The sequence below is a fragment of the Lepisma saccharinum genome, chromosome 4 (assembly GCF_977018435.1).
Source record: "Lepisma saccharinum chromosome 4, izLepSacc3.1, whole genome shotgun sequence".
Classification (NCBI taxonomy): Eukaryota; Metazoa; Arthropoda; class Insecta; order Zygentoma; family Lepismatidae; genus Lepisma; species Lepisma saccharinum.
In genome coordinates this window covers 110,578,583-110,591,094 of record NC_139232.1, presented here as the reverse complement: position 1 = coordinate 110,591,094, position 12,512 = coordinate 110,578,583, and the positions used below count along the sequence as shown (strand labels likewise).

The window sequence follows — 12,512 nt, the reverse complement described above, 5'->3', positions numbered from 1 at the left end:
ACTTTCTCCCAAGAAACTTGCAGCATGGGATTCATTTAAAACTGCTGTGATAGGATTACTTGGCAACAAGAAAGAAGAAGATAGTGAAAAGCTAGTGCAAACACTTCTTGAAAATTACAAGGCATTGGGTGCAGGATGTCTCTCAAAATCCACTTCCTACATTCCCATTTCAATTTTTTCCCTAACAATCTGGGTGCTGTGAGCAACGAAGAAGGTGAACGCTTCCACCAGGACATTTTGCAGATGGAGCAGCATTATAAAGAAAAATGGGATCCATCAGAAGTGTGCAGTAAGGAAAGGCGGGGCAAGCGCCGCTTGCGTTGTTTTTTAAAACACTTTTGATATCTTAAGTACGTGTTTTTCAATGCCTTTATACACCTTAGAATGGGATTTATTTACTATAAGATATTTACATTACAGAATTTTCATTTCCCCTATTTCCTGTTCTATTGGCTTGAAACATAAACCGGCTGCACCCTTGACGACGCTGGGCGATGCGGCACGATTGACCGCGTTAGAGGAAGAGGACTGCTCGCCTTTTTCCCCGCTTTTTGAGTGACTTATGCAGTTCTTGCATGGTCACTGTCGATCCCCGTTCACGAAGAAAATAGGCCGAGGGCAAGCAACACCAAGACCGCATCTGTCTTTGGCAAGGGTTTTGGAAAGAATTCGTCCACACTGGCCACAAGGTTGCTAACTTTCAGAATTTTCTGTGCGTCCGTAGCACCACCTCACGCGGTACGATTTTCATGTTTGAAACTCTATAGTAATTAACAAATTACATTATGAAGTTAGCCAGTGATCACCAGTCGTATGCTATTTATAAGAAATGAAATCACAGCCGGTACTTGAACATAACCGTCATGTAGTCAGTTACTCGGAAATATGGAGGGTATGTAACACTGCAACTGCACGTAGGGTGAAACGGAAGAAGCGTGGGTGTTGCGGATGCGTGTTGTTTTTTACTGTGATATTGTGCTGTGTTTTTCTGTTCTTTGTGTAATGTTTTTGTACCTGATGTAAAAGTATGATTCTACATTGAAAATTTCCGCCATGGTTGACATACCAGACGAGCCATCGATTTGCAGTGTTGCAGGTAAGGACTTGATTATTAGGGGCCTTCTTTCAAAACCATTCAGTTCGAGAACATAACGTGAAAGGTTGGAGCTTGTGAACCATAAGCGACTGTGTCCTGAATTGTTCATAACCAAACCAACTAAGAAAGATGGGAAAGTTTTCATTAGGCAGTTTAAAACATCTCGGTACAACAATATTATGTGGTTATGTGGCAGAAATGATCTTAATAAATTATTTTGTTGGCCATGTGTTTTATTCAATACAAATTTAGGACCATGGAACTCGGTGGCGTGCATGGGATGGGGGGGTTGATGTGGGTTATAACCCCCCTTTCGCCAAGTATTCCTAAAAAAGAACGTCAAAGGTAGGAAAATATGACAAAATGAGGGCTGACTACCAAGAAAAAGTATACATAACCCCTCCCTTTCGAAAATCCTGAGCACGCCACTGATGGAACTATACAGGCTACGGTGAGTGACTTGAGCAATTTTTATAATGCAGTGCAAAGACATGAACGTTCGCAGAATCACATCTGCGCTTGCATCCAACTGAAGACAAGTCATGATTCATAATTCTAGCCAAGTAAGAAACCGAAACCCGTCCGTTTATTTAAGATCGAAACTTTATGCTAATAGGATGTTTCTTATTTTCAGGGTTAAAGAAGAACGTAATTTAATTTACAGTTGCCCTCAAATATCAGGTAAATCATAATTTTCTTCATGGTTGGAATTTAAAAGTTATATCGAAAGGCTGTTTTCCTTCTTTAAAAACCGTGCAGCGAAGATTTGATTTTACGGTATGTATGCACTTCACACACTCAAGCCCGATACGTCACCATTATGCACATTATTGTAAGTAGGGATGTGTGTAGGCCTATATTATATTTGAAATTGTTATAATTAACCGAAACGAAAAATTCACCCATCGCTTGCCTATCACGAAAGGTCACGGCACGCCCCTGGGATCCATCTATGATGAAGGACTATTGTTGGTTCCTTCAACGAGAGGATTCGACAGCACATAAAAGAAAAAGTTTCTTGAAGTGGTTCCTGCATTCCACTATGTAAATGCAAGTTGTCACAGATACATCTATTGTATTGCACTAAATTGTATTTAACTGTATTACACTAAATTGTATTTAACTGTATTGTTACAATGATATACATACTATATGTATAATATAATGTCTGTCATACATTTAATTTGTCATTTTGAATGTCAATTTCCATTATATATTCAACAACATGCAATATTATTGCAAATGTATGCTCTTCAAGTTTGTTGCATTTTTTTGTATGTAGTGTATTAAAAACTAAAATAACAAACAAATATTAGGGTGCTGTAAAAAAAATGGCTTACATTTTGGGATTCAGCATCACATATTTATACAGGATCACAATGTTTCTTCTCTGTACAATTTTCAAAGGTAAAATTTGTTGACATGTGTTATAGACTGTATTCTGACAAGGGTTCAGTGGGAACCTCACTGAACCTCGCCTGCTAAATAAATATATCATTATTATATTAATTCTTCAATCCAAATGCAGGTATGGCTGTTCGTACCATTCATCCCCTTTGCCCCCACTGTGGAGAAGGCTGGGAAGAACCCCTTCCTACCTGAGGATCCTTACACCCTGTTGAGCAAAGGGAAAGTAAAGCCACTACCATGGATTACAGGGGTTACAACAGAAGAAGGTCTTTATGGTGCAGGAGGTAGGCTTCAGAATATTTTTCTTATAACATGGAATGCAATTGACCTTACAGAACACATTCTTCTTTCCTTGTGGTCTCATCAAATTGCATGAATATATTTGCCATTTTCTTGCAACAAAATATTTTTCATTCATTTATAATTTTTCAACTGTATGCTCAACAATTATATCAGATTAGTGGGAGATTCATTTTAATATTGTTCATCATCATCCTTCGCACTTTCCTGCCTCTGGCTAGGTTGGCATAGAAGTCAAACCGCTACATTTTTTCCTGGTCTTCCACCACTCCTCTCTTTCCACGGTGTTCCAATCTTGTCCTCCTTTCCTAACACTGTCTCCCCGATGGCGCAGTGGTAGCGTCGTCGCCTTGTAATCAAGGGGTCCCAGGTTTGATTCCCGGTGGAGGCACATAGTGGTTTGGATTCCACTTTAAACTGTAGGTCCATTCCCGATTAGCCTTCCTGTGCATAAAGTGGACTTAAAACAACAAATTAATCAATCCTAACACTCTCCGTTATCTGCTCTTTCTACTAACATCTTGGTCTCCCCCTTGGCCTTATTACCACTCCTTGTGCATTGTAAGCTCTTACTAAAAAAAAAGTCGACGAGCAATATGAAAGTGGCTGACCTTGACAAGTCCGCACAGAGAGAGAGAGAGGGAGATACATTTCCGCTGTTGCCACCTACTCACCGTTCGGGGTTCTCGCCAGCTCTTACAAAATAAAAAAACAACGGCTTACATTCAAACAATTGTAAATTGCCGCTGCATGGCTATTATTGCAACAATCGATACCAATCCTGCATGAGTATTACCAGAAAGCTTTACACAATTGTGTTGTGCTGTCAATTAAACGTGTAGAATCTTGAAAGTAAGTGAAAGAAATGAAATATTTTATTGACCATTATTGCATAGAGAAATTTTTTTCTTGCGAGCCGATTTTTATTAAATTAGATTTGAAATAACTTCCAGTGAGAAAATTACAAAGAAAACTCCAAATTTTAAGTTCGTATAATATTTACAGCAATATGTTATTTGGTTACCGAGAAAACGAGAGAAGAACTTGATTCATTCTTTCGCGGCACGGCAAAGGCAACTTCGTTTGCTGCAGATACGATGCGCTGGACTTGTGGCACTCACAATAACAAAACAGCTGTTTGGCATGCATAACATGAACTGAAAAGAAAAATTAAAATGCCATTTACTTACATAACGCTCATTCCGTACTGCTGTCAACCTCATCACTTGATTCAAGTTCTTCGGAATCCGTGTCTTGCAAATTTATAATGACCTGCTCGATGACATCGTCTCTGACTATATCATGCTGGAAGTCATCTTCTTGTATTTTCTCTGCATCAGCCACACAATTTGCCCACTCGGAAACACCTATTCTGTCTATTGCTTCGTGAGTCAGTTTCTCTACATCGACAATTTTGAAAGTCTTGTTCTTGTCAGCTACGTACTCCTTCACCTGGACCCAAATCATTTCAATCGGGTTGTACTGACAATGATAAGGTGGGAGACTAACAACTCTGTGACCATATTCTCTAGCTATTATATCGTTTTCGTAACTTTTGTGAGTTGGTGTATGATGTTTCACCAACTGCAACAATTCTGCTCGGGTTTGCGTGCTTGTGTGGGGAATGTTCTTGTTATAGAGCCATGCCATAATATCCGCCTTCCTTGTGTTCGAACAAGGCGTTTTATCCACTTGCAAGGAATGTATGCTCACGTTGTCCATTACAATCATGGATTCAGGAGCGAGAAACGTCAAGAACTGCTCGCGAAACCACTTTCGAAACACGGGTCATTTCTGAATGATAGTTAGTACTGTTTGTTTTGGAGAGGAAAACCAATTTACTTTGGGGCACAAAGCCTGTAGCAGCTGAACCAGCATGACACAGTATAAGATGAGCACCTTTTCCTAATGGCACCTTTAACACACCAGAACCATCACTCATTCTCCAGCAGCTCATCTTCGTGTGATTCTGGTTGACCCACGTTTCATCTAAATAGTATATATTTGCAGTACCAGCTTTCCTGACTTCGTGCATGGTTCTGAGGAAGATCACTCTCGCAGCTACAACATCACCCCTCTCCATTAAAAATTTCCTCCCGTTGTTGCCTTTCCTATATCTGAACCCCATGTTTTTCAAAATTTTTAACACTCACCACGTACTGCCTGCAAACCCGATAGCTTCCTTCAATTTAGCCCTAAGTTTCACTGCAGTAGAAAATTCGCCATTTACTTACATATCAAATATAATATTACGCAATACCCCTTTATCAAAATTGCCCAAGTGCGTAACATTCTTTCGCCGATTACGACGTTTGCCAGGCGAGCGAAAAGAAACTGACCCTGTATCACCGATCGACGGCCTGGCTTCCTTCACAATCGTCTGAACTGTACGCAGACCTATCCCACATGCAGCCGCTGTACGCTTCTTGCACTTGGCAACACTGCTCCCTGACAAACACGAGGCACTGTCTGCACTGCGAGATTCACTTTGGAAGATCTGATACACTTTGAAAAACTCAATATGCTGACCAAGGCAGTAATTTATTTTATTATAAAACATAAACTAAACGTAATGTTTCAACCTTCTAGCAAGGTCTTCTTCAGACTCTGCACCAAGTACAAATGTACTTTGTACATCATATCTCATGCTTGTTTGTGTAGAACATGACGCTTAGGTGTTTCTGTAGCCATCTTGAACACATATATTGACAATTTTTTGTTATCACACTGAAGAAACACAAACAGTCACAACAAAAACCAAACCAATTCTTACCGCTCGAAAAACAAAAGAACAACATTGTGCATTTTCCACAGCAGTCTGTACTTCCTCCTTTTGCTACTGTGCATCGAGGCTTGTTCAAGGTCAGCCGCTTTCATATAGCTCTTCGACTCTAGCAGTCTTTCTGCATCCATCCTCTTCATGTGTCCAAACTATCTCATCTGTGCCTGATCTATCCTGTCCTGAAGCTTCACCACACCCACTGTCTGTCGGACCTCCTCATTCTCTATTCTATCCCTTCTAGACTTCCCCAATGTACTCCTTAAAAATTTCATCTCCACTGCCTGCATCTTTCTTTTGTCTCTCTCTGTCATTGTCAAAGTCTCTGCTCCGTATGTAATTATTGGCACTAGTATGTGTTATATATTACCTTCTTGCATTTCATAGGTACACACACCTGTTCCATATTAATCTTCGAACACTTTGATATAGTTCACCACCCATTTGTCCTCTTCTGTTTATCTCCTCATCTATTCTTCCACTTCTCTCAATTATGCTTCCTAGATATTTGAAGCTGTCCACTACCCTCAACTCTTCACTGTCCATCTTTATTCTTGATTCATTTCTGGCTCTGTTTTTTGTTCTAATTAGCACCTAGCTCTTTTCTGCACTGAATTTCATTCCTCCTCTTCTGATTTCCTCATAACAAATATCCAGCTGTCTCTTTACTTCTTTGTCGTCTCTGTAATAGTTATATTGCCTCATATAGAATAGGCATCTAACATTAGCCTTTCATGAAGCATATATGAATATCAGAATCTTTAATGGGCAGACACCTTTGTAAATATCACATTTGCACATTTATGATTATAACATAGTAATGTAGACACGGAAAAAATAAAATGAGAATTAAATTTGTGTGTGGTAGTGCATATATATATTTCTGAGTGATGGACCATTAACAAACATTTTATTCTTTTATTAAACCAGCAATTGTTACTTCTGCAACCCGTCTTCACGAATTGGATCAGCAGTTTGAGAGTATTGCTCCTCATATTCTGGACTACAATTTCACAGCAACCCGTACAGAAATGAAAATGATCTCAGAGAAAATTCGAAAATTTTATTTTGGAGACAAACAAATTAATGAAGAAACTATACCTGGAGTTATTAAGGCAAGTTTGTTTCTCCAAGTAGAACTAGTATTAAAATTGTATAAAAATAATATTTGGACTTTTTGACAGAGCATGCAACTTAGTTTTTCTTTCTCAATAAACTTCAAAGAAGGAGAAATGCTTTAACACGTTGAAATTCAAAATGCTTCTGTGCATGTATGATGAAACCAATCCAATCAAAAAGTTAAAAATGTTGAATATCTCAAGCAAAAAGAGACTTGGTCAGTCTTAAGTCACATATGACTATTTTGCTTCCACCCCTCTTTTAAATTCTTGAGTAAATCAAAACCAACTACAGTAATGTATTGTACGTGCCTTAAACAGGTAAAATTTGACATGCATAAACCTCACCACACGTTCATTTAATTTCAGATGATGTCAGACCGAAACTTCATTCTTGATGCCATGTTTTCAGCTCAAACAACAGCAGCTATCTGCCCTGCACCAGTCTACTTCTACCAATTTTCCTACAGAGGAAAGCACAGTCGAACAGATGTATTCACAAAACCACCAAGAAAATTTGGTAGGTATGACAAGTAGCAGTGCATATTCCAAAAATTTGGTCCTCAGTGGTTTGCCACAACAATTCTTATTTATTGTATATATTTGTTAATCATTAATTAGATATAATAGAAATAATAGAAGTTTGACAACTTCAAATTTTCTGGCAATTTCTATGTATATGAAAAAAGTTGGTTTACATGCAGTAAACCAGATAACATTGGAGAATAAGCCACTGATAAGCAGAAAAAGAAGTCAACTTCTTAACTGATTGGTCTCCTTGAACTTCAATTGAACCCTGACGTTTATAGTCATTTTTATTTGTTCCACAATCCACATGTTTGTTTCCTCTCAAAGTTTGTTGTGAGTCCACAGTATGCACAGTTATTGGAATCATGACTTAAACTTAGTTTAATATGAGATTCTACTACAACTACATTGCATGCTAAACCTAATTAGTGTGACATAGCATAAAGCTATAGTTGTTTTCACTAACAGCGATTAAGGCCAAAACTGAAAGGGGGGGAGGAAAAAGTTTACTTTTTCTTGGTAGACAAGATTTAGCATTAAGAGGTCATAGTGCGGGTGCAAAAAGTGGTACTGCCACCCGCCCATGTCCCCTAATCGCTGCTACTTCTTCTTTTGTGTGAATATGAATCCGATATCAGGTTGTGGGATTTGCCTTAATACCAGGCAAAAGCAGTGACGTGCACTGAGGAGTAGCTAGTCTAGCAGAGATAGATCAATCAATCTCACATCTCTAATTATTTTTTAAAAAACACAATATTTATTGTCTTGTTGAAGCCACATTTCAGATGCAACACTTTTTTTCATGCGCTTCTCGTCCCTCGATGCGATCAGCGGACAAGGCTGGAAGGATCTATTCTAGCTGGCTTTTTCTCCGCCTCACCAGTTCCAGGTAGAAACAGCCACCAGAAGGGAAAGGGAAGACTTAAGCCTCTACCTCTCTAACCCCCTCCCCCCACTGCAATGGTTGAAAGGTCGTGGTTTATAGTACCCCAGTCTATCTCCTATAGGAACAGATACGGGATTGGTATCCCCTTGAATCCTTTGTAAATCCTCTAAAGAACTCGGGGGGGGGGGGATTCAGAAGTACTTATGTTCTCTGTATTTACACCACAAATTTTTACAAGTACACAACATGTATGCATAATATGGGATGTATAGTGGAACCACAAGCAAAACAACCTGCGCAGACCTGCAACTCCTGTGCACCGTACTCCCGCAAGGAGGGGAGGGGGAGAGTGGACCATGCTTCCTTATGGCCCGAGCTGAACGGAAGAAGGGAAAGCTTTTCGTCCAATGTTTTTTTTTTCCTTGTGGTCGCACTATAGTTTTATTATTTATGAAATGGGAACACATTATATGCAGACAAAAAAGTTATGCTTTCATTTTTTTTCAAATATGGAATATATAATGATTAAATAACAAATATTTGCTCACGCTCTCCTCGCTCTCATATTAGTAGTGTTTTATTTAAATATACTAATCTCTTGGCATCCAATAAAAAAAGGGGTAAATTAAACAGTCACAATGACGGATGTATTTATTTGGGTAAGAGAATGTGCGTTCTTATTGTTGTTGTTGGTTTGGTATATTTTACTTCACTTTTCTGCCACATTTGGTTATCGCGAAAATGAGGATGAGTGACGATATGATGAAATTGATTAAGGACCTCACATAGAACAATTCAGGCTGGGATTTGAACCCATGACCAGCATGCATTCTTGTCCCTGTGTGTTGTACTCTGCTGTAAATAATGAAATAATTTGGAATGAAAAATTTATCCCAGAACTCAAAAAGCCAAATGAATATTATTGAAGAAACTACAAAAATGCGTGTTTTGTTACCTGTTTATCTCCTTTAATATATTGAATTTTTGCCACCTCCCATCGCATTTTCTAACTGTATAGATTTAATCGCGATAAATATCTAATGAGCTTATGGAAGTCATGAGCAATCATAAACAGAGAACTCTGTACTCCTGAAAACTGGTGAAGGATGGATACAAAGAAACACTCATGCACAGGCCAGGGCTAGAACCCGGATCCTTTAGTAATGAGATCGTGAGATGGAGAAATTAGGGAAATCTAAGCAATGGAAATTTTTTGAAAAACTTTAATCTTATACAAAGATGGTGTTTCAAAAATCCAATTGAAAATTACCACTGAGGAAAAATGCAGTTTGCTTTACCGATACCCACGTATCCGAATGGTTAGTGCTTTCCTCTCATCTTTGTTGTCGGCTGACCTCCATGGGGAGTCCCACATTGGTATCCGTTGGTTCGGATCCCACTTTAAACTGTAGGTCCAGCCCCGATTAGCCTTTCTGTGCATAAAGTTGACTTAAAACAACAAATCAATAACCATGGAGGAGTGGTTATCACAGCACACTATCACATCAGCACGCTACGATGAAGAATACCAATGGCCAAGGTGGGATTCAAACCCGGGATCTCTGTCACAGTAGTCAAATCATATTGCTTTTTATTTTCGAGAGAGGATGGGAGTTACATGTACTTTTTTTAGTAGTCATTCCTCATTTTGCAATTTTTTCCTATCTTTGACGTTCTTTTTTTAGTAATACTAGGCCCACACAAACTTCCCTTGGGCATGCCACTGATTGCTGTCCCAAGTGTCGACGTCACTGCATGTCACTGGAAAAAAGAATTGCCGATGTCTTTTAGAAGGCTGCAACTGTGTAGTGATGTTTTATACTTTGTACCTTCAGGTGTTGCTCACACTGACGACATAAACTACATCCTTGATGTGAAAGTGATGGAGGATATTGAGAACGAGGGGCCAGACAAGGAAGTTTCAAAATTACTTCTAGACTTGTGGACTGGCTTTGCCATTACTGGGTAAGCAGATAGCAGTAGACTAAGGAAAAGCCTCCCCCTCGCCTCCAAAAAAGCATATTAAATTTCCTGATTTTCCATATTCATATGAATTCTCTGATTGTTAGTGACAATGGTTCTTAATCAGAATGCAAAATTAATTGGACATCATTAAAATCCCACGTCTGTGTAGATTTGGTTTACATTGTCGACAAAAATAAATTGTTCAACTGAAAATGAGAGAAAAGGTGCTCTTTTGAAATATAGTGTTGGAATGAGTGTAGTTTAAAGTATCAGACAGTGGATTATGTCCAATTAGCATTGCATGCTCAAATTTATATTTATGTCATGTACAAAGATCACGTAATATTCCCTGTTCCTCATGTTCCTTAATACTTGTATGAAATTTCCATAACTTTCTAGTTATAAATTGATTTCACTGGCTTTCCTACAGGGTTTTTCAAGCCAGTGGGAACCCTATAAAAACTGATTATGTTAATTGGCGGAAATTGCTAGAAATTTTCTTATCCAAAATTATTATGTCAATTTTAAAAGGAAAATTCGTATTAATAAAACTTACAACTTGAAGTAAACACTATGCTCATCTGAAAATGGTCCATCAATGGTTTCTAAAATATTTCGTGTGTTCTGCTCTAGGAACCCCTCAGCATTCCGAAACTTCACATGGGAACCAGTAACAGCTGAAGGTGACATTGAGTACCTGAGCATTGCTTCAAAGGATGATGTCAAAATGAAGACAGGATTACTTTCAAAAGAAAAGGAATTCTGGGAATCCCTGCCTCTAAAAGAACTTGGCAAGAGAAATGATCCAGCAAGAAATTTTACTAAAATCACAGGTCGAACAGATCTATGAACATTCTCTAAATTTAAGTATAGTTCTATTATTCACTGTGTTGTTAGTTCCATAGGGCTGTGGCTTTGGCAATAAAGTATTTGCAGACATTTCAAATTTATAAAAATTATTTATAAACTCTTACATAAGAAGGCAATGAATAGGCATGATCAATGGTAAACACTCTCTTCGAAAGAATGGTAGCATTACCATGGTAACCATGAGCCAGGTGGGAGTTTGGGGATACTTTCCGTATATTAGCCTCAATGCTGGAGTTATTTTGAGCAGAAAATCTGAAGTTGTGTGTTTCTCTAACTTAATTTTAAGATAACAGAAGTAAGAATTGTAGGCTATAAAATTGTGCTCATAAAGGACCGATAGGTTTTAGTATCATCATCATCCTTTGCCGTTTCCTGCCTCTAGCTGGGTCGGCATAGAAGTCAAGCCCCTCCATTTTTGCTGGTTTCCCACCACTCCTCTCTTACCACGGTGATCCAATCTTGTCCTCTTCTCCTAACACTCTCCACTATCTGCTCTTTCTACTGACATCTTGGTCTCCCCCTTGGCCTTATTCCCACTCTTTGTGCATTGTAAACTCTTACTGGTAGTCTTTCTGCATCCATCCTCTTCGTGTGTCCGAACCATCTCATCTGTGCCTGATCAAGCTTCACCACACCCACTGTCTGTCAGATCTCCTCATTCCTTATTCTATCCCTTCTAGCCTTCTGCAATTTCATCTCCACTGCCTGCATCTTACTTTTATCTCTCTGTCATTGTCCAAGTCTGCTCCGTACGTAATTATTTGCACATAGTATGTGTTATATATTACCTTCTTGCATTTCATAGGTACATCCCTGTTCCATATTAATCTTCGAATGCTTTAATAGATTCCACCATTTGTCCTCTTCTGTTTACCTCCTCATCTATTCTTCCACTTCTCTCAATTATGCTTCCTAGATATTTGAAGCTCTCCACTACCCTCCACTCTTCAGTGTCCATCTTTATTCTTGGTACATTTCTGGCTCTGTTTCTTGTTGTTATTAGCACCTCGCTCTTTTCTGCGCTCAATTTCATTCCTGCTCTTCTGATTTCCTCATTCCAACTATCAAGCTGTCTCTGTACTTCTTCTTCCCTGTTCCCCCATATTACTAAGTTATCAGCAAACAACAGGGCCTTCATCTCCTCCTCTCCTATCTTCTTCCCCACCTCTTCGTTAATTACATCCATTGTAATTTGTAATTATGAAGAGCAGTGGGTAAAGAGCATTTCCCTGTTTTAGTCCATTACTTATACTGAACCACTCCGTTCTTCCCACTGGTGTCTTCACATAGCTCTGGTTGGCCTTGTATGTGCTCTGCACTCTGCACACTATCTCTTCCTTGACTCCAAATCTTCGTTCTGTCCATGCTATCGTATGCCTTTTCTATATCTAGGAATGTCATAATCAAATCATTTCCATACTCATAGTGCCTTTCCTGCATTTGCCTATTGTGAATATCAGGTGTACTGTTGATCTGCCTCTTCTAAATCCATTCTGTTCCTCTCTCATGTTCAGCTCTGTTACTTCCCTTATTCTTTTCTCTAATATTTTCTCATACACC

General features: G+C 38.8%; 1 protein-coding gene across 1 annotated transcript in view; it reads left to right on the top strand.

Annotated features, from left to right (window-relative positions):
• Positions 1 to 11,028, top strand: part of LOC145986755 (venom carboxylesterase-6-like) — a 38,248-nt gene extending 27,220 nt beyond the window's left edge. The window contains exons 6-10 of the mRNA XM_083121137.1: positions 2,625 to 2,790; positions 6,516 to 6,700; positions 7,073 to 7,223; positions 9,953 to 10,082; positions 10,716 to 11,028. Of these exons, the coding sequence (XP_082977263.1) occupies positions 2,625 to 2,790; positions 6,516 to 6,700; positions 7,073 to 7,223; positions 9,953 to 10,082; positions 10,716 to 10,932 (849 nt within the window). The 3' untranslated portion in view covers positions 10,933 to 11,028. The remainder of the gene's footprint in view (positions 1 to 2,624; positions 2,791 to 6,515; positions 6,701 to 7,072; positions 7,224 to 9,952; positions 10,083 to 10,715) is intronic.
• Positions 11,029 to 12,512: the final 1,484 nt, after the last annotated feature.